General features: G+C 50.6%; 1 protein-coding gene and 1 non-coding gene across 16 annotated transcripts; both read right to left on the bottom strand.

Moving 5' to 3' along the window:
- Positions 1-22,275, bottom strand: PEX12 (peroxisomal biogenesis factor 12). 15 transcript variants are annotated; one of them, XR_012648152.1, is made up of 5 exons: positions 21,686-22,274; positions 18,974-19,527; positions 11,007-18,191; positions 10,230-10,325; positions 1,090-8,733 (listed from the first exon to the last, which is right to left on the bottom strand). XR_012648152.1 is itself a non-coding variant. In XM_075013924.1 (4 exons), the coding sequence occupies exons 1-3, from the start codon at positions 21,809-21,811 to the stop codon at positions 17,792-17,794; spliced, it is 1,080 nt and encodes a 359-aa protein (XP_074870025.1). In that variant the 5' UTR covers positions 21,812-22,275; the 3' UTR covers positions 1-683; positions 17,743-17,791. The 15 variants fall into 15 exon arrangements, 3 of the variants coding, with proteins under 3 accessions (XP_074870025.1, XP_074870022.1, XP_074870023.1); XR_012648153.1 differs by having other exon boundaries at positions 11,618-18,191; XR_012648162.1 differs by adding an exon at positions 1-683 and having other exon boundaries at positions 8,514-18,191.
- Positions 13,640-13,735, bottom strand: LOC142023333 (Z30 small nucleolar RNA). Its single transcript, XR_012648210.1, has one exon. It is a non-coding gene; the product is annotated as a Z30 small nucleolar RNA (small nucleolar RNA).
- Positions 22,276-22,323: the final 48 nt, after the last annotated feature.

The raw sequence follows: 22,323 nt of genomic DNA, 5'->3' as shown, positions 1-22,323 counted from the left end.
TATACATGCCAACAGGGTTTTTTTTTTCCTTCACCTGAACATAGCTGAAATTTCCATCGGTTTGGATTACATTAGGTTGGGGGGGTGGGAGAGGCCCCTGCTAATTGCAGGAACGAAAAGTGGGCCCAACGTAAAAAGTTTGCTCACCCGTGATCTATACAGGCTGTTGTATACTGGGTGCGGTGGCAATACCTGGTCCATAAGTCGCTGGACCGTCGCAGCAGCCCCACACAGGCCGAAGGACATGGTGACAAATTAATACAGCCTCAATGGAGTGGGCAAGGCTGTCTTCTCCCAGGAAACAGGAGTCAAGGGGATTTGCCAATACCCCCTTAGTCAAATCCAGGGTCAAATCCAGCCCAAATCCAGCATTGCCCAGTCTCTACAGCAGCTCATCAACCCTGGGCATCAAACCCTCCATTGGCATCAAACCATGATATTGCACTGACCTTGTGGATGTCTATACAAAACAGTATGGCCCCATATGGTTTGGGACCACTGCAACTTGCTCCTCCACTCACCCCAGGACTCTTCCACCACCCCCAATTCTAGCATGGTCTGGAGTTCCTTCTGGACTGCCTCCCATATCTTCCTGGGGAAGGGTTGGTGGTGGTCCCATGACTTCTGGCTCAGTAGAGTAGCTATGTGATGGTTGACTTAACTTGGTCTGTCCAGGTGGGTAGCTAAGAAGGAGGGAAAGGATGGGATTAGTCTGCTTAGTTCTTTCTGTTGTTTCAAGTCCTGTTGTTCTTCCAGCATAACAGGGGTAGAGGTTCTGGGGTCTATGGCTCATGGTCCTAGGTCTGGCAGGTAGAAAACCCTCCCTGAACTTCCATTCCTTTACAAGGTTTATGTGGTAGGTTCAGACATTTTTCCTTCTGCCCCTTAATCATACCTCAAAATCCACCAGCCCCACATGCCTTACCACCTTGAAGAGGCCCTGCCATTTTGCCAGCACCTTGCACTCCTTCGATGGCCTTCCAGAAGCTACACAAGCAAACTCACAGATTCTCCAGCTGCTCCTAATGCCGAAACCAGCACCCCTCCTTACTCCGTTGAGAGGTTAGGGAAACCTATTTCATCAAATCCACACAGATTCTTCCAGCCCCCAAAGGACCAGCTCCAGGTCAATATATGCTTAGATCTTACCCAAAACAGCAGGCTGCACCAACCCTTTAGAATCTAAAATCTAAAGGTTTATTAATATAGAAAGAAAGAACAGGGTGACAGAGACAAATTGTTAAAGTGATACATTACATACATCAGTTAAAGCTACTGATGCAGGTTACAGCAATGGTATAAGCCGCTATTCTTGAGAGTCTCTGAAAATACATTCCCTGAGGGATGGGTCCTAAAGTCATGCAGGCTTAATTCATGACAACTGAAGAACAACAACTGAATGGTCACTGCCAGGGTCATACTCATACAGTCGCCCGGTGGAGGGAAAAAATCATTTCTTCTTCACACAGGTAATGGAGGACCCCCTGATTAGGTGGCCCGTTGTGGCATTCTGCCCTGGGCTGCATCCCAGATGACAAGTCCCAAATTCCTGAGACATATATTTGAGGCCTGAGTCTTTGTTTTAGTCCCTCATCGAGGGAGGAGACCACACCTCCCATCATGAACCCTCAGCTCTAAAACACTTCTCATGCAGATATGGATCCAATATCTATAACTTTACACACAAAGATGGCACAGATATACAAGTAGCATAAACAGCTTCAGTGAATCACCAGCTTTCATTAGATACCTCACTTGGCCCACCGGGCACAAGATTTGGTGCACGCTAAATACAGTGATTACAGGAATGGCTTTCATATTTAATTTCAAAATCCAGTAATGTCGCACCTTCTCCAAGGGTCCCACCAGGTCCAGACCAACCTGTTCAAAAGGAACCCCCACCTCATGGTCATGCTAACGGGGGGCCTTCAGTATTCCTTTTGGCACTCCAGGCAGAGCTTGCAAAAATCCTGCCCCTTGCAGTGTATGCTGGGCCTAAAGAATCACCATGCCACCCAGTGCAACGTCCTCTCTCGGCCCAGTTGTACAGTCCAGAGGGTTACCTGGGCTAATCACAGTAGACCCATCTATATTTCTGTAGGACCAGCAGTTACACCATTTCCCCTTGGGTCTGGGTTTCCTTGACCACACTTCCAGTGCCAGTGGGAAGCCAGTACGCCCCCGTCACAAAGCATAAGAAACATTCCATTCAAAGCTTTTGTCAACTTTTCAGTTTGCCAGAAAAGTCACAAATGTTTGTTTCAGGTCAACTTGAGATGATTTTTTTATTTCTTGGAACAGCCAATTAACCCAACCCCATTTATTCAACCAGCTCCAGGGGCGATTCCAAGGCAAGGGAATGGAACCCACAACATGGCAATGTTGCCCTATAGACAATGCAGTGGTGGTGTGACACAACGCTGCAATACAGTGTGCTAGGGCTCCTAGCAACTCTGAAGTCCCCAGTCCTCGAGGTATTTAAGTGCCTAACTCCCACAGGTCTCATGGGAGGTGCCTAACTACATTTGAAAATCTGGGGATCCTGAGCAGAGCTGTCACCCCCAGGCCAGTTCCCAACACCAGACACTCAAGTTGGCCTGGCCTTCCATTATGATGGAGCAGCCCTGCAACCTGGTGCCTCTGAGAGGTCAGACGGTGGCCCGTGTGGCTGCCAGTCCTCCAGCACCTTGTCCTTCAATGCTAATGACGGAATGTGGCAGCGGGGGGATATTATCCTAGACCAAAAGGAACTGGCTGGAGATGAGTCGGGATTTTAGGACACAAGGAGATGGGGCAAAACAGCAACAACTCAAGCAGAACGGGGGCTGGAGGGGCAGCCCTTGTGCAGTGAGGTGGCAGTGTGGGAATGTCTCAGTGCATTGGCACTGCGCAGGAGGGGCTGTGCCTGATGGTACACTGGAGGTGCACGAGCAGACAGCCAGACGCAGTGAGTAGCCAGATATTTCAAGGCCAGAGTTTGGCAAAGCCTTTGTAATGGCTTATGCATGAGGCACAATATCGACGGAGCTCAAATTCCTAGGAGGGGGACATTAGCTGGGCAACATACTGTGGAATTAGCTATTAAAACCAGACTGCTCCTAAAGAGGCTAAAGAAGCTGCACAGCCCCTCCAGTGAGTCTATTCTCATGCCTCAGCTGTCAAACAAAGCACGGGGGCTTTTGCAGCAAAATCCTGATTTCAGGTTCCAATAGGTAGCGTAGGCAGGTTAATAGCCAGCCTCCAGGGAGCTGTAATCATAGGATCATAATAGACATAGAGGATTAGGGTTGGAAGAGACCTCAGGAGGTCATCTAGTCCAACCCCAGCTGAATGTAATGACGCGGCAGGGGGTGAGCAGGGTGGCATGGACGGATTATGTAGGAGCTGTGACTGGCTATGGAGGTATAACTAGTGTTGAGTCACAGAGCAGCTTTTCTCACACAAGAGGCTGATGCATTTTACAAGCCCTCTGTGTAACACACATTGTACCCACGAGAAGTGTCCGGCCATCTCTTCGGTGGGGTTGGGCACAGAAAGCAGCTCCCAGGGCCTGTGAGATGTTTTATTCAGCGTTGCCCACGTCCAGAGGTGCCGGATTCCGCTGGTTTCTGTCTACGTGGGTTTTTTTTCTACTGGTATCTTTAAAGCAACATGCACATTAAGGGCCATGAAGTGGTACCATGAAGATGGTACATGGCATTGACTGTAAGTGCTAGGTGCTCACTCTGCAGCCAATCAGAGCACGGCTACAGCTCCTTTGGGACCCCTCGCAAACTCTAGCGACGCCAGTGCCATTAGCAAAACTGCCCTAGCCCAGGACACTGTCTTGGGGATGACCAGAGCCCCGCACAGCAGGCACAGGGGCCTAGGGAGTGCCCGGGGGTACCTAGTAGCTGTGTGTGCAAGGCGGGGTGATCCCAGCTCTCTGGCATGCTCTATGTGAAAGGGACAGGAACTGGGGTCAGCCAGAGCACGGTGGTAAAGTCACTGCCTGACACTGGCAGTGCAGTTCCACCAGGACTCCAGCCTCCCCCCATGAGCCCCACCTGCCCCATCCCCCACCAGAGACCCTACTCACCCCACAGCCAGCCCCCCGAGAGAGTGTGCTGAGCCGTACATCACGCCAGGATCGAGCCCCAGCGAGACCCCACTGATCCCCAAGGGAAAGCCAGCCCCCTGGTGCAGACTGTCCCAGCCCTGGGCTGGACAGGCCCCTACAAGAGAGATCCCCCTCCATACAGCCCCAACAGCAGTCTCCCCACCACAACGCTGAGTCCCAACACCGAGAGGTCCCCACGTCTCCTGCAGGGGGCTCCTTCGCATGAGGCACCTTGCAGGACAATGTGGAGCCATCTCAGGCCCTCCAGATCTAGAGCTAAGCCCTGAATTAGCTTTCAAAATGCTCCACTCTGACTCCTCACTCTTGGAGCCTTCCCCGCCGTCCCTCTGCATAGGCCCCAGCATGCCGGGGGCCTTCCTTGAATTGGCTGCCTCCCACTGCCTGCCTGCAGTCATAGTCCCAGGCTTTGACACCAGGGGATGACATGTGCCAGCAGCTTCTTGGCCTGAGCTGGCACCTCAGGGCCTGGAGAAGCACCATCTTGAGGAGCCCCAGCAGTCTGTCTGCAAATCGAAGATTGTCTCAATGCAGCGCCCGGGGAAGTGATGCTCAGTCTGTGCTGGCTGAGTCACAAGGCTGGGAACGAGTTGGCATAACCCAAGCTTGGGACTAAATCAACCTGAAGAACGCTCCTTTCCAGAGCAGGCTTTCGGAGCCAGCTGCAGGGAACGTCCCTCAGCTGAGGTACTGGGACACTCCTTGCAGCTAGGGGATATGGGGCTTCGCAGAGATGGGGCCCTGAGAACCCTGCAGCCCAGGGACCAGCTCTGGTGGGAAAGGTGCCCTGGGGGAGCAGCACAGCTTGGATGCTCCCCAAAGGGTCTGGTGGTCGCCAGTCCAGGGGCTTTCTTCCAGAAAGTTCAGCGCTCAGGGAAGGCAATGGCAGGAACAAAAGAAGCCATTAGTCTCCTCTCTGGCTAATAATAAGATGTCATCCCAGCCTTGATGGAATTAATGGGCTCTGTTATCTCTGCTCTGCAGCCTGGTGCCTGCTTTCTGATGCCAACCTGCAGACAGAGCAATCTGAAATGAAACAATGTCCCCGTCTTGTGTAACAGGCCTTTCCCCACATCCCCATTCTGGTCCCTTCCTGAGACTGTCTGCAAAGCACTGTGGGGGTGAGGGGTGTGTGTGCCCCCTTTACTAGAGAGTTTGGATTCAAGGTACAACTCTAATCAGTCTGAGACATACCTCTGGCCCAGAAGAGGGCTCAGCAGAGTATTTCTGTCCCTGCCCCTCTAAAACTACCTACACACCCACAGTTTCCCAAGCTTCAGGTCCCCAGAGCAGGCAGCCCTGCCTGCCCCCTTCTCAGGGCTCCCGCCTGGTGCAGGGTTGGAGCCTCAGCATTTCGGATACCTCAGAAACGGAGGTGGTTCATAACTGATACATTCATACCTGAGCTAAGCACAAGGATGGTCCTTTCACAACTGAACATGGACTTGATACAGCTTTGAAACGTTGCCGTGCAGAAGACAGACCGATGCTGCTTTCCCTGTGTTCTTTGTTCTTTTCCTTTGTGCCCTCAGCGCTGTCTTTGCTTTGTGGGTGTGTCTCTGCTGCTGCCCGATTGCGTACTTCTGGTTCCAATGGGGGGATGTGGGGGCCCCTCATTCAGCACTCTGGGATTCTACAGACGCTAGCAGGCTTGAGAAAGCCCAGGGGTGCTGCCGGAAGCAGAGCTGGCAATTCAGTCAGTGTCACTCTTCTTTCCCTGGCAGCGCTGGGCCAGTGCCTGTGATGGTTTGTGGAGTCGATGTGCAACATCAGACTGATGCTTGGTTTTATACAAGCGCTGTACCGGGGGATTCCTTTGGTGTATATGGGCACCGTTCCTTGCGGAGCACAGGGGTCTCAAACTCACAGCCCTCTGCAGCCCAAGACCTGCTGCTGGCCCCACCCGCCCAGGGGTATGTGGGACCTCAGTGCGGTTGGGTCCTCTGCAGCCCAAGCAGTTCCACAATCTGGCCCATGCAAGGCTGCTGGCCTGCGTGCCTGAGGTCTGGGTGGGCGTCTGTATGCTTCTCCCACATCCTGCCTCTGCTCCAGCCCCTCCACACTTCTTCTCCTGCTGCTCTGCCCTCTGCCTCCCATTGCACTCCATCCCTCTACCCCAGGATTACTGGTGGGGGCTGGCACGGGCTAGCAGCAGGGTGCCCACACCTGAATGGGGCTTTAGCAATCACTTGTAGGGAACCTTTCATCTGCAGGGCACCAGCAAGCCCGAAAAGTCTCTGTGGTGTTCGCCAGCAGGAAGGAAGTGCTGTCTCCTGCTGGCCTGTGCTGCACCTGGTCCCCACAACCTCCAGCCACGTGGCTGGTGCCTGTCAAAGATGGGTAGACAAGCTCTGCTGGTTAGAGAGTTAACTCTATTCCAAAGGCAAGGAACTAAACATCAAGGGCCTTTCCCCCAGCAACCCCCACTCACGCACCCATCCAATTAAATCTCCCACTCCGCAGGACAAGGATCCTCCAGCTCCAAACACGCCTGAGCCAATCAGCGCAGCAAAGTCCTTGTCGCTCCATAGCAGCAGAGCAGCACTCGGTACAAAAACTTTCCCGGGCTGGAGAGAGCTTTTAAAGAGTAACTCTATTACTGGCAGAAGGGCCGGATTCAGCTTCCAGGAGATTCCATCAGTAATGCAACCTAACCAGCTGGAGCCTTCACCCAGTAACCTGGGACAATCTCACTCCACCTGACGGGTGCCTGTAAAGGCAGTTCTTCTCTTGCAAGCACAGAGTCCGAGACAGAGACAGCTGGTTCGATAACAGTAGCCAAACATAAATGTACACAGTGGCACATGCAATATGCCTACACAAAGGAGAGGTAAACCTGCATTAGGCCAGGCACTCACTGTCCCCAGAGTCTGCTGAGCCAGGTCTTTACGTTCACCCCCCCGACCGATAGAGTGTACCTCCGCCTTGGCTCTCCGCTCACAGTACAGTCCGGTCTGTCGCAGCCCAGAGCTCACACGTGCATCAGTGTGGAGATTCTTGCCACACCAGGGCAGGAACACTTGCTGGCTGCTTGCTGCTCCTGCTGACTGCTTGCCTGCTGCACTCTGCCGGCCACCCTTTGCCAGCCACTGGCCCGCTGCGCTCCACCTGCCACACCCTGCTGGCCCCTTGTCTGCAGAGTTCCACTGGCCTCTCCTTGTCATCCGCTGGCCTGCTGTGCTCCACCTGCCACACCTGCTGGCCCCTTGTCTGCAGAGTTCCACTGGCCTCTCCTTGTCATCCGCTGGCCCGCTGCGCTCCACCTGCCACACCCTGCTGGCCCCTTGCACACTGTGCTCTGCTGGCTACTTGCTCTCTGTGTTGTGGGTTTGGCTCTAGGCGAAACCCTGTGATTTCAGTGCTCTGTGACTTCAGCTCTGGGCCTAGCCACAGGATTCTCAGTAGCCACCATGGTGGAGTCTCACAAAATAACTACAGAGCCCAGCATTAGTCTGGGCTTTAGTTCTGCCTTTGAGCAGTGGGGGGGGAAGGACTAGTCACACCAGATGTATGGCTGTAGGGCCCAAAGGCCCCCAGCTGCTTCAATCAGTACAGGTGCAGGAATGTCACCAGTAGACCCAACTTCTGGTGGGGAGAGAGACAAACTTTTGAGTTCCTTTCCAGCCCAGCTGCAGAACTCAGAAGCTACTCCACTAAGCCATATTCTGTCCCCCACCACCTCCCTCTTGTGTCCTGGGCCCAAGGTGGCTACACCAACCCTGCAGCCTAGACGCTGCGAGATGCTTTTACTTCCTCCACAAATTCTGTTTCACACCAGCCCTAGGAAGAAACCAAGTCCCAAGCGGTGGGCAAGGCCGATGGACGGCTGTTGTTTTGGGTGGGGTCACTGCCCACCAGGTTCTTGATCTCAGCCACCATGGTGACAAAGGCCTGCTCCAGCATGTCCACGTATTCCTATGCCAGGGAGCACGGGAATATGACAGGCCACGGTTAGTGCCAAGACAGTGGGTGGGCATGAGTAACTGCAGCTCCCCTTGGCCTGCACACAGTGGGCACTGGATTCTCCTCCCCTCCTTGCCTGAAAATGCTGAGTAGTTTCTATACAACTGTTGAAACAACTGCCACATCCCAATGAAGAGAGCCACTGTGCCTCACCCCAGAAGTGGCCGCATCTCAGTGCTGAGTGACATAATTCCAGTATAAACAGCTGCCATAACCCACCTCCAAGGTGGCCGCATCTCAGTGCTGGGTGACACGATTCCGATATAAACGACTGCCATGTCCACCCCACAGGTGGCTGCATCTCCGTGCTGGGGAAGCAATCTCTGTATAAACTGTGGCAGCGGACAAACAACTGACCAGTGCAAAGCCCTGGCCCTCCAGCTCTAAGAAGGTGTGGCTCTCTGCCCTGGCCTGCCAGCTGACCTTGCCTTACTTCATGATCTCCTTGTCGTTCACTGCCTCCTCCCTCCAGACGATGGGTCCTTGTGGGCTGGGGTTGAAATGACCGACATGTGCACTGTTCCCAGGCACTGCTCTTGGCCATGGTGCCATCCACCACCTTCGTGCAGGTCAGGTTGTTCTTGTTGCCCATGCTCAGCTTGTTGATGTTCTTGCTGGCATAGCAGCCACAGGCGCATGCTGCTGAAGGAGTCCTGGGGGAGCAGAGACAGGAAAGGCTCGGAGAGCACCTACCCCTGGCAGTGACTTCCCCAAAGCCCTACTCTTCCCTTATTGCCCCCTCCTCAAGAGGGTCTGCTCCCCTAGGATCAGGGCAAGAGCATCACCCCTAGGCTTATCCCAATTCACTCACACCCAGTCTATCCCAGCTGCCATGGGGCTGTCCCCTGCAAGGTGTGTGTGTTGGGGGGGGGGACGACACAGCCACTTGTGTCTCAAACACACAACACCTCCCCATCCAAAGAGGGGCACCAGCTTCCATCTCTCTCTCTCTCTCACACACACACCAGCTATTAACAGGGAGCAACTGTCCCATACTACACGCCTGAGCAGGGCTCAAACCCATAGGCTTACAAGGAAAGCTACATAAGCCCCATCCCGAACCAGCTGAGCTAGCCAGCCTCAGACTCTAACCTCTAAAAGAGACAGACACTCTGGGCTATGCAGCTGTTAGGATTCAGCAGAACAGATTGATTTGTATATCCAGTGTGCCTTGATTTTTCCTCCTGGACTTTAAAAGGTTTGTGCTTTTATATACACAGAACCCTTGGCTAATGCTGAGAGGCTCAGAGAGAATGCGAAGATCTTTCTTATGCAAATCTGAGGTCTCCCATCAAATGCATGCAGCTGTCTCTGGGGTGGGATTCAGCAGCTGTTTTAAACAACATATAGGCACTGCTTCATGGAAGAAATCCTGCATCTGAGCCCAGCCCATGGCAGAAGACAGCCAGCTCTGTAATTTTAAAATTAAATCCCACACAGATAGCAGTCACCTCTGCCTTATCACTGGGACACTGGAGTCTCTCCCTTCCTGCCTCAAAAAATGCTGTGCAGTTTCTATACAGCTGTTGAAACAGCTGCCATATACCAACACAGAGGAAGCTTAATCTCTGCACTAGGTGACATGATCCCTGTACATGCATACATCTGCTGTGCACCACCTCAGAGGTGTCTGCATCTCAGTGCTGGGTGAGCAATCTGCAGTCAAATACCCACCACTACCCTACTCAGAGGTGGCTGCATGTCAGTGCTGGGTGACAGGATCCCTGTATAAAGAGCTGCCACGTTCCACTCCAGAGGTGGCTGCATCTCAGTGTCATGGGTGATATGATCCCGGTAGCAACCATGTCCCACGCCACAGATGAGTTACATGATTCTGACATAAACAGCTGCCATATCCCACCCCAGAGGTGGCCGCATCTCAGTGCTGGGTAAGCACTCCCTGTATAAGCTGTGGGCAGTGGTCAAACAGCTGACCAGTGCAAAGCCCAGGCCCTACACCTCTAAGAAGGTGCAGATATCTAAGGAGGTAGGAAGATATCTAGGAAGCTCTAATATGGCTATCCTCAGATTGTGAAATATTTCACGATGAAAAAAGCTGATAAGCCACAGCCACTTTTAACCAGGGGCTACAGCAAATCCCCACCCTATGCAATGGCCCCTGTGGGGAGGGCTCTGTGCTCGGACTCACCTGGTCCATTACATCATACACAATGATGATACTGTGGGCAGCTCTGTAGTAACTGGATGTGATTGCTCAGAAGTGCTCCGGGCCAGCTGTGTCCCACTGCAGCGTAGGGAAAGATGGACACAGAGACTATGTTGCTTCCCACAATTAAAAAGGGAACCCCGGTGTCCTGCCTCCCAGCCCCCTGCATAATTCTGCCTCCAAGAGCTCGGCTAGAACCCAGGAGTCCTGGCTCAAGATCTTCTGCTCTGTTAGACAGCAGAACACTGGACTTTAGACTCCCAACCCGCTCTCAGACCAATCTCTCACCATAGACACTTGCACCCAGTGTCCCTTGCTTTAGCCACTAGGCCACATTCCCCTCCCTGTGCCTGGCCGAGAACCCAGAAGCCCTGCAGCCCAGCCCCTTGACGTAACCACTAAATGGCTCCATCACCTCTGATAAGCAGCAAAGGCAGGGAAAGCAGCAGACTTCTGAGTTTGGCCACCTCCTGGCTGGGCTGTGACTGCCCCAGCTAGCGTGAGGAAGGGAGAAGCAGGGGAAAGAACTTGTCTGGGTGATGGACACAAAGCGGATGGCACCACTCGCGGGGAGCAAAGAAGATACACAGGAGTGTGACTTTTTGCTCCATGGGTGGAATACATTTTGTTCTGTGGACTGAGGCATGTGTGGATGTACACCACCACAGAAACACAGGCTGCCGGCTGTGGGCATTCTGCCCATCTTCTGGGCAGCATGCGACTCTCCTGGGCAGCCGCTCTGCACAAGCGCTTACTTACAGGGAACACCAAGTGGGATGGAGCGCTGGCTTTGGGCTCTGCAGAGAGTGTGGCTGAGTCCAGGACTGGCTAGCCTTGAGGTGAAAGCCCCTGATTCAATTCCTGGCTCTTCCCATGTGAGTCTCTGCACCTTAGGGCCCCCTGCTGCCAGTAGAGGAGAACAATTGTAAGGACTTTGGGGCAGGGACTCCATGTCTGTGCAGCTGCTGGTGTCCCTGGGGAATGCCCCCTGGTTTCACCCAGGGTCTGAGCAGCGCCAGATGCCCTGGAGGTAAATGCCCTGGCCTTGCTGGGGATCTGTGCAGTCCCCCATTTCCTGGGGAACCGCCTCCTTCCTTCCCTCCCAAATAGAGGGTGGGATCAGTTTTGGATGGACCCTGCTGCCCACCCAGTCACAGTCCATAAATGGCTGCTCCCGGTCAGTTTCTGCCAGGCTCTGGTGTGGGGTGTCTGAAGGGAGCAGGACAGGCCCCATAAAGGCTGAGGGGAGAATGGAGAATTCCTCTCCAGGCCCTTGCTGTTTGCTGCCCAGGAATCAAAAAGGGAACTGGCCTCAGAAGCCTGGCTTAGAGGTTAGTTAAATGCAGCTTCCAACAGAGGATCACACACACCTTTGCGCAATGGTCCCTCTCGTTCTTTCCATCCGGGGTGGAATAAATTTTGTTCTGTGCACAGAGGCACATGCAGATGTGCACTGCCAATAGAAACACATGGTGGTGGCTGGATGCTCTGCGGATCAGCTGGGTGGCACCTGAATCTCTTCTGGGTGGCTGTCCAAGTGCTCAGCTTACAGGGAACTCTGGCTCTGTATTCCTCAAACTGACTCTACATCTCCTGTGCCCACAGCCCTGGCAGCACACATTCTGACTCCCAGGTCCCCCTGGGGATCGAGACAATATCCTCAACCCAAACAGCCTCTTTGCACAACAAAAGGACTCCAGATTCCCCAACCTGTGCTCCAACCTCCATAGATCCCCCATGCCTTGCCATGCACCTTCAACTCCAAAGACCCCAGATCCCCCTCATAAGCCCCGCTGAAGAGATTGCAGAGCTAGAAGGAGCTGTGAGAGTCACCTAATCTAACCCCACAGTTACCTCTATTATTTCCATTTTACAGGGTGGGAGACTAAGACACAGCTAGGGCTTGTCTACACTCTCAAATCTGTAGCCCATTTGCAAGCTGTCAATGCCCACATTGTTCAGAGCCTATGGACAATGCAGGCAGAGAAGCACCAAAATTAGTGACACACATCCTTGCTGGTTAGGTCTTGCATGAGAAAAAGAACCTGAGTTATCAGTTATCAGCTGCATACACACAAAATGGTAAATGTCTGCCTAGTAAGGAGTATTGCACAAAGAGATCTAGGGGTCATAGTGGACCACAAGCTAAAAATAAGATGCAAATATTATTCCAAAATGCATTAGCAAAAATGTTGTTAGCAAGACAGGAGAAGTCTTTGAAGAAAGTTCTCTTGAAGCTTTGAAGCTAGGTCAGTTCTCTTGCTAGCTCTCTGCCTACTTTTGAACCTAGCTCTCTCACTAGTTTTGAAGGTAAGACAGTTGTCTGGCTAGTTCTCTTCCTATGTTTGAAGCTAGTTCTCTCACAAGCTTTGAAGCTAGGTCTGTTGCTTCACTAGCTCTCTATCTATGTTTAAAGCTAGTTCTCTCACTAGCTCTCTGCCTACATTTGAAGCTCTCTCTTCTCTTGCTAGCTCTATGCCTGTCTGCAGATTGTTCTCTCACTAGCTTTGAAGCAAGGTCAGCTCTCTCGCTAGCTCTCTCCATAGGTTTGAAGCTATTTCTCTTGCTAGCTTTGAAGCTAAGTCAGTTTTCTCACTAGCTTTCTGTCTATGTTTGAAGTTGGTTCTCTCACTAACTTTGAAGCTAATTCTCTCACTTGCTCTCCACCTACGTCTGAAATGAGTTCTCTTGTTAGCTCCAGGTAAATTGGAAGAAGGGTCCCAGGTTGGAGCCCAGAACACCTTTCCTCCTCTAGGCACCTGAAGCAGGGACTGGCTGTTGGTGCCAGCTCCAAAGGAAGACTTAAAAGCTACAGAGCTACTGAGTGCAGTGCAAGAGAAGGGGAGGACCATGGCTAAGCCCTTCCTGGAGACAGCTACAGAGCCAGAAAACCATTCCCCTCCCAGGACTGAAAGCACTCTATGGGAGTCATTCCACTGCCCTGTATGTGAATACACAGCTGAACTTGAAACTGTCACCCAAACCTGGAAGAAAATGAAAGCCAAATTAGAATGTAGTTTAGAGAAACCTCATTAAGAACTGTATAATTTACTCAATTACAATTTAAGAGTTCGCATACTTTACAAAAAGGCAAATAAAATGGCAGACTTGAGGTTCAACAGGCCATCATCATTCTATGGGAAAGACAGAACCTAGGACTTTGACCTACTTTCACTATAACATCGGAAAGAAGTCAAGATACAGTGGTCTCTCTACACTTTGACTGAACTAATTCATTGTTTTGCGTTATATAAGCTAAGATTGGATTCTTCTAATTTTCCCCAGTAACAGCTGCTGCCAGGATGACTGCTTAGGTACATAATTCAATCAGTTTAAAGGAATGTATAATAATATTTCATGGCCAGAGAAGGAATAATAGTTAATTCCAGAGTCAGCTCAGAGAGAAGATTAAATGATCACACCCTGGTCAGAACCAAAACAAGATCTTGGTAATACCAGGTCAGACTATACTTCACTCATCATCGCTTTATGCACATCTCACTCTCCTTCAATACATAACTTAACACGCCTATTTAACTAATTCTGAAAAGAAAACACTATTTTTAAATCATCCATCCACTCAGCCCTCTGTGGTTCAGGAGCCAAATTAACAATCATCACCTAAGAGTCACACTTGTGTAAGTTGATCGTTACATTGGTTATATATTTACTTGGCTTATTCTTACAACATGACTGACACAGTGTTATTTTACCAACTACATTTCACAGCATAGTAAAATTGCCCTGGGCAGCTCGAGCCTTGCAGTGGCCACAGACCCAGTGAACAGCCAAGAGAAGGGGCTACCTTGTGCCCCAAGCAGAGTTGCCCCTCCTGGAATGCAGGGACTGCCCTGCCCGGGCACAGTACCAATGGTCAGCGAGCTAAACAAGAGATGGAGAACTGTGCCCGTTTAAACCTGCCACTTGCTGCATGTTTCATTAGTGTGGCTGGGTCCAGTCTGGTCTGCCCTGTCCCGCAGCCCGGCTCCCCAGCCTCCATGTGGTACACAGCTATGTTTGCCGGTGACCCCACTGACCGCTCTTTGCGGCCAATCTCTGTGCCCTATTCTGGTAATGGGGTCTGCTGACTCAGGTGCCCGTTCCAAACTCCAGCCAGGAAGAGGAGTCCCCTGCTGGAAGGGAGGTCACCCCAGTGCTGAAAGGCTCCATGGAAGAGTGGGAGGGGGCGCAGAAGTCTCAGAGACTCAGTAACCCAGGGCTACCCTATCTGAATTTTCAAAACAGAGGACATACTTAAGGATGTAAACAGTTACGTAAAGCATACTTCACTAGAAAGACAGGGGTGCTATAGTAGAATAAGATTTATTTTTCTACTTAAAACCATTATTGCAGTCTTAATACAAATACTGAAGATCCAGTGTCCTGTACTAACTTCAAAAGGTATTTAAATCTTAGACCATTTAAAAATATTGTAAAAGGTTGAAAGTCCATAGGACTAAGCATAATTGAATGGACGTATCAGTGTTCAGTTATGGACTCCAATAAAGGAGACCTGAATCAGTTTCTTGACTCTTGCTAACTGGGAGTTAGCTGCACTACTGGTCACCTGAAGACCCTGGAAAAATTAATCTGAAAAGTAACTTTTCAATAAATGCAGTAGCCACAGTCTGGTAACTTATTTACATAAGCCCTTTACTGGAGTCTTTGTAGATCCGTGCAACAAGCCTTCTGTGGGCTGGCCATGTGGATGGCAGCATAAGGAGCAATGGTTTGAAGTTACAGAGCAGAGAGAGAGGCGTAGGTTGGATATTAGGAAAAGCTACTTCACTAGGAGCATGGTGAAGCACTGCAGTCTGTATGAAGAAGGCAGTTGTGACATGGGCCTGGGATGCAGGGGTTTGGGTTGTGACCCAAGGGAGGGGATTGGGGTGCAGGAATTTGGGTTGTGACCTGGAGCAGGGGATGCGGGTATAGGTGCAGGAAGAGGGAGGGTCTGGTATGCCAGATGCAGTATTGGGCTGGGAGATTTACTTAGGCAGCTCCCAGCCAGCAGCACTCTTGAGGCAGGCTCTTGGTAGCCCCACACTCTCAAAATGGCTTCCTGCTTCAGAAGGTAGGGGCTTTAAATGGTGCACCTACCTCCAGTAAAATCTGAGTTCCTATTGACTGAAAACAATCTGAGATTTTGCAGAGGGGTGAGAGCAACACGTGAAGCCTCTCACTCACTCCCAGTATCTGAAGCAGAGTCCTACAGGAAGCAGAAAGATGCTTAAAAAGCAGGGGCTGGAGGCTCTCTGTTGTCAGGGACTTTTCATCCCTCGGGCATAATCGTCCCCGTGGGCCAGGGTAAACAAGCCTTTGGCCTTTTAACATCATTACAGGGGCAGGTAGACTCTAAAAGGTACATAGGCTGCCAGTTAGCAGCCCCCTGTAACGGTCACTCTGTGTCAGTTGGTTTCCCCAGTAACCTGAACTCACAAACACCTCAGAATCATGAATTTGAAATCCAGGCTCCTCATTGGGTACAGGTGAAGCGGCTTCTAGAGGCTTCCCTGGCCCAGAGGACCTCTTTGAAAGCATGTGCTTGGAACTCTCATATGTAAATAGCCTCATGAATTATGTATAAGATCACAGAATATAAGGCAGCACCGCACAGCGCTCGCCGGCCCTTGGTGCGGATATGACTCCGCCACCTACACGGGGAGGTGCTGGCCCTTGAGGCGTCCACCAGCCCCTAGGCCAGCTGCCTCAAAGGCGAAAACTTTGCGAAGAGCTCCGGCTAAGAAGCCTTTGTGAAGATTCTTTGAGACAACACCATCTTCGCCCAGCAGGGCCCGCCTGCTGTGGTGCTAACTGTACCTAAGCAAAGGCAGCTCTGAGGTAAACTAGGCAAGAGGCGAACTGGCCTCACCCCTAGGGTGAGGTACTGCGCGCTTGCCTATTAGAGCCCAGAGCCTGCCATCACTGCGGCACCCTCGACCTCACTGCCAACAAGCAGCTTGAAGGTGGATCTGGTGAGCGGCGAACTGGCCTCACCCCTAGGGTTAGGTACTGCGCGCATACCAGTTGAAGCTCAGAGCCTGCCACCTTCGCGGCACCTACGCTCCTGCCGCCCGCCATTTTGACATCTCTTCACCGGACTGGACTTTAACTGAACTGGACTTAGCACAACCGAACTGGACACGTAAACCTGCTTTACTTTTTATCTATACCCACTCCCACCTGGGAACTTGGGACCCTCTACGAGGGAACGGAGGGTTGCTCCTTCGTTGTTCCCTTCCCTGACGAGGGGAGGGAAGTGCCCGGGGGCTCGACCCTCTGAGGCCGGGCCTGGACATCCCAGGCAGGGTTTACTATTGTAGCCAAATATCGGCACATATAATTAATAATTAGTGTTCATTGTTAAGTGTAGGCTTAAGTTGATATAGTTATATTACTCTCAATGTTTTAAGGTAAAAGTTTCAACTAACCTTTTCCCCTTTTATCCTTCCCCCCTTATCCTTGTTCACCCCCTCTCAATACACTGCAGGAGAAGGCACTGCCTCCCTATCTGTTAATCCTACCCAGTGACCTGAGGAAGAGCACAAGCCTCCCAGGATCACTAGTTGGGCCCACTAAGAGGGTACCAGAGACCCCCTCAATATAAAGGGACAGTCCCAACTGGCCTTCGGGTACCAACCTTTTGGGTCAGGCCAGCAACCCGATCCCGCACGAAGGTGGGGTTTAGCACCCCCACCCCGGCTCTGGAAGGAGACAGCAGGGATTTCTAAGAACCTGACAACCCTCATCCCTAAATCCCTCTTTCCTTCTTCCCTTATCCCAGTAATCAAATTCCTTTTCTTTTGTGGAAAAATAAAAATCAGTTCAAGATCTAAGAACAAGTCATCAAATGGATACTGTTGCAAAAATAAGTGTACGTATCAATAGAGCATAAGAAAGTTTGCATTTAAGAAGCTGTTACTTGTTATAGTTTTAATCTTGTTGTGTTCTTTAATAAAGTTTGTAGTTACTTTGTTTTAACCTTCCACCCTTGTCCTAGTCTCACTGTCCCTGCTAGCCACTCCTTTCCAGGAGGCTCAGGGCGGAGTCCAGAGGCTTACCTGGGTGGGCATTATCCGGGCTGGGTTTCGCAGCAGGGATTTGGCCCAGGTCCCAGCGTCCAACGCATAGGGAGTCTGCTCCCTTGTTCAGGGACTCGTTTAAATATTCTAATTACTTTCCCATCCAGACAGTCTCGTCATCTGCCTGAGTGGGCCCACAGGCCACATCTGGCAGCTTGGTGGACCAGATCTGGCCCACAGACTGTATCTTACTCACTCCTGCCCTAGCATCTTAGAATTGGATAGAATAGCATTCAAGGCAGCAAAAACCCTAGTGCTGCTGCTGAACCTAGTGTCCAAATGTGTCTTATAGCCTGAATGCTCGGCTACTAAACTGTCACTGTACCTACGGCTGCTCTAGTAATGTGTGGGACACAGTGCAACCTGCACATGAGGTGTGTTCAGTGTAGACAAGAACTGAAAACATAAATTACCTGCACCAGTTAGGTATCCGTTTGTAAGTTTCAGTGCAGTGCACTCCCTTCAGCTTTCTGGGGAGTACAATTTGACAAGGTGCTGCAGCTCTGTTGCATAGCCTGTGATGGGGCACTTTTGGTGATTCTTTACATATGCATAGACACAGCGATAACAAAACACAAAGCCAGATGTGGAAAGGACTGTGTCGTTGGCTCGGAGTTTGCGGCACAACGGGCACACTGTCTTCAGTGTTGGTAAGAGGGGTGAGCGTATTCCATGCTCCAGGTGTATGGGTGGTGGAGGAGTAGGCAATGCAGTCAGTGATTTGATGTTCTCCTGGTTCTCAGTAGAGTACCACCAGTCCAGAAACTGAAGGAAGAACACACCCACGGAGAGGCTGGAGGACAGGGAAAAGGCAATACCTCCCAAAGCTTTTTTCACTGCTGAACTTACTCGCTCCTTAATGCTGCAGAAAGTAGATAAGATACAGGCACCCAATTAGCACTCTGCTGAGTCACCTGCCTGCAAACTACAATGCTGACAGATAATACTGAAGAGGCATAGCCCACTCTACAAATGAAATATACACTTCCGGGCTAGTCACATAATGCTTTTTAAAAACGGTTTTTTACAAATTTGTAACATTTAAAACATTATCAAATGAAGAAGTGAACAAATATTTCAGGGACACATAATTTGCCATTCGATTTTGGCCTGCAAGGGACATGGAACGTTTTAAAATTTGGAAAGTGGGTCCAGGCCCACTGAAGTTGTTAGGTGGAAGAACTGGGGTTGAGAAGGATTGTGGGTAGAAAGGAATTCACCCATGGGTTACCACTTCAAAGCAGGCTTGGGTTGAGAGTGGCCAAAACTCTGTGCCTTTGGTTCAGGATTTCTGTAGGAACAAAACTGCTAATCCTAGTCAAGTGGTGGACAATTTGCTATTAAAGAAGTGGGTAGGTAGGACTTTTTCAGAAGTGTACTCAAGGACAGAATAGGTCACAGAGATTAAACGAGTGCAAGTTAAGGGAGATTTGCAACCAGTTACTTCTGAAGTTGGCTCTGCTTCCTCTTTGGTCAATGTGACCACATTCTTTGAATGTGTTTCATAATAATAGCCCTATTTGAGCCCCATATAGTACCTCTTAACACAGACAATTTTATGTTATAGAACTATCTGGGAAAAGAAAGAGTCTCACATAGTTCCACAAATGATTCTAAGCTGGATTTGGCTCCTTTTTAACTTACCTGTGGGCTGGCTGTCGGCTTGAAGTAGCTTTTCCTAGTTTCTGCTCCAATGCTTGGATGTCCTCTGCTGTCAGCCTAACCAGGCGTACACCAGCAAGGCCCAGCAGTGGGGAATGATGCTGAGCCTTACCAAGGATGTAGCAGAGCTGCTGGCTGAGAAACCAGCCCTCCCAGGCCATGTTTGCAAATGGATAAGCTGCTAAAAAGGCTTTGTAAAAGCGTTTCCAGGCTGACGACGAAGGATGGATAGAATATTCATCCTCTTCCCTCAGACTGGAGACCAGTTTCTCCAACTTCGTTTTCAGGTAAGGAACAAGAACCAACAGGAGGAGAGACTTCCAGTGTTGCTTCTTTGGCAGCCCAGCACTGGCCAGCTGCTGAAGCTTCCTGCTGTCTCCCAGTGTTATCCTCTTTAGGCCATAGAAGTTTTCTGAAAAAGAGGCGCTACACCTGGTCAGAAAATGGTGCTGGAGCAATAGATCCAAGAGGGTATAGATCTCATCAAACCAACACCAAAGGAAGCTGTAGCAGCTGGGATTGGATTCAGCAAGTATCTAAAGATCAGGGAGAGAGACCAAAGAAAGAAATGGCAAAAAAGAGAAATCCAATTAGTTAAAAAAATTATGGCCTACGTAGCCCATATATGAAAGAGTTCACAAACTGACTGAAGCAGCGATCAGAGTACAAACACTGGCTATTAAAACTTTGGCCCTTTGGAAAATTCAGTCCTTTAGTTTTTCCACCAGCATAAACTGGCAGTATGGTATCAATGTGTGACTTACGATAGAAGTGAATTCCAGGGGTGAAAAGTGAGCAAAGGGTATTTCAGCAAAGGGGACATGGTTCTGATCCCGCTCACTTCCCACTAATGAAAGTGTATCCCCTAAAATCCTAACTGTATACGTATCCTCACTGAAGCAGAGACTCAAATGCACAGCATGTGTGTTTTCCCTCCATGAACATTATTCAGTATCTATGCCTTCTTCAACTGAAGTAGCATTATGAGCATTGGTCTGGCAGAAAGACTTAGATCTAGGCACTCATCCCTGTGCATGCTAGAGAAAAGCGTAGTCTAAACATGGGATTAGAAGCCAAGACCTGAGCACCAGTCAATCCTACTTCTACTTTTGATTTCATCGGCTTCTTTTGGACAAAACACTTCACTTCACTGCTTGAGTGTCCCCATCTGCAGAGAACCTTTCCTTCCCTCACAGTTTTGCTGAGAGGATTAATTAATGTTTGTACAGTGGTCTGAAGATGGGGGTTTTAATCAGTGAATTGATTATATAGAATTTTGACATGCTTCAGAAGTGCAAAGGGACCATCATGTATCTACCACCAGAGGGCTTGCTTTCCACAAAAAGGAATCCTTCACTTTCTTTCTGGAAGTTCAGAATTATCAGCTCCTGTGCCATTAACATCAGTAATGGAGAGGTCACAATCTGCTATACTGAGATAACTATCTTCTCAGGCACAGGAATTCTGTAGCCTAAGGTAACAATTTGTCCTTTATAATGCATTCCATTCAACAATCACCAAAGTGCTTTCCCAACATTACAGAATTCACTTTTCCAATCACCCTGTGATGTATGTATGTTTATTTCTCATTTTACAGATGAAAAAAACAAAGCACTGAGAAATAAAGTGACTAGCCTAAGGCCCTTTGAAAGTCAGTGTCAGAACCAGGAGTCCTGATTCTACTTTAATCATTAGCCTGTATCTCTCCTCCTGGATATGGTATGCTTGGCACATAAATGAAAATTATAATTCAACCTGAAAGCTGTCACTTGTCTTCCAAGGTTCAATCTATTGCAAATGTTTATGATGGAGTACAGGTTGAACTGCTCTAGTCCGGCACCCTCAGGAACTGACTAATTCCAAAAAAGAGAGATTTCTGGACCATGGGAGGTCGATATTATCTTGCAAAGTGGTGTCCAAGAGAAACGTAACGGATCGCCACTGCCCTCCTCAGCCAGGTCCCCCCGCCCCCAATATTACTCACTGGAGCTGCACGAGCCACGCTGAGGCTGGAAGAGTTGCCTCTACTGCTATGTGTTTGTGTGGTGAGGCGTGTGTGTGGAGCAGCTGGAGGGGCACCCCACGTGTGTAGGTATCTCTCCTGAGTTTCTGAGCCACATTTTGCCACACCCCCTGCCACGTTCGCTACACATGGTGAATGGGGAGTGTATTGGATACCATTGGTCTAGCAGCAATATCAACACTTCCACTGCTTACTGGGCTCTTAGAAGAAATTCAGGGGTAAGTCACAGCTAAATAACAGCACAGAACACTGAGAGCCAGGACTGATGACTGTAAATAAACTTTATGGGACCATGGGAAACTTGGCCATAGCCACGATAAATGGTCATTTGGCTAACTAAAATCATGCCAGATTATGGATGTTGCTGGATGAGAAAGTGCCGGACTAGACAGGTTCAACCTGTAGTAAACCCCTGCCACAAGCTGTTTCCAATGAAAACACTGGCAGGTGCCTGTCCTTATCACAGCACAGCTGCACTAATGTTCTGTAAACACAACGGAGTAAAACAGTCACAGAGTTCACTGCTATAAGCAGAAACCCCTCTGGGGAGGCAAAGGTACCACTCACCCTGTGGGATACACACGTTTTCACCTGGCCTGATACAACGCCTTCACTTGACGTCCTATTTCCCTGTGTTTACATGTTTCATTCTCTACCTACTCCCTCTTTACCTTGGCCACATGCTGAAGTGCAGGTCTCACGGCCGACATCAAGCTGTCCTGGGCCACCACCTCGAAGATGGAAGGCCTGTCCTCGATGGCTGAAGCGGCGGTGAGATGAGCCCCACGCTCTGCCATGGCTCTCTCCGCGCAGAAGGCTCCTGGCCTGCCCCACGGGAACTAGGCCAAAGGGAACTGGACGTGTGCGTGTGGGTCGCTGGGTGTATTTAATGCGGGAAGCCCTCAGCTCCAGGGAAAGGGTCGAGCAGCTGCCGTGACGCTGGCATCTGTGCCCCAGACCGGGGCACTGCAGGGCACGGACCGGACCGGACCGGACCGGTCCGGTCTCAGGCTCGGAGCCGGTCAGCGAACGAGCACCCAGCAAACGGGCGTGAAGGGCGGCGAGCGCCTCCCAGCCCAGGCGCCGTGGGAGCGCCCCGTGGGCTGCGGGGCTCCGGGCTGGCCCCCAGAGTCTGCTGGGGAAGAGGCCGGGAGGGAGCCCAGGCTCACGCCAAGCGATCGGCTCCGGCGGGGGATGGCGAGGAACTGGGTCTCGGCAGCTCGGCCCCACACGCACCTCAGCGCCCACAAGGCGGGAGCAAGACGTGGCGCTCTGCCCACCGGCGCCTCTCTATGGTTTCAGGGGCGCG

The sequence above is a fragment of the Carettochelys insculpta genome, chromosome 19 (genome assembly GCF_033958435.1).
Source record: "Carettochelys insculpta isolate YL-2023 chromosome 19, ASM3395843v1, whole genome shotgun sequence".
NCBI lineage: Eukaryota > Metazoa > Chordata > Testudines > Carettochelyidae > Carettochelys > Carettochelys insculpta.
The sequence above is the reverse complement of the archived record's forward strand: the minus strand, read 5'-3'. Positions and strand labels throughout refer to the sequence as shown.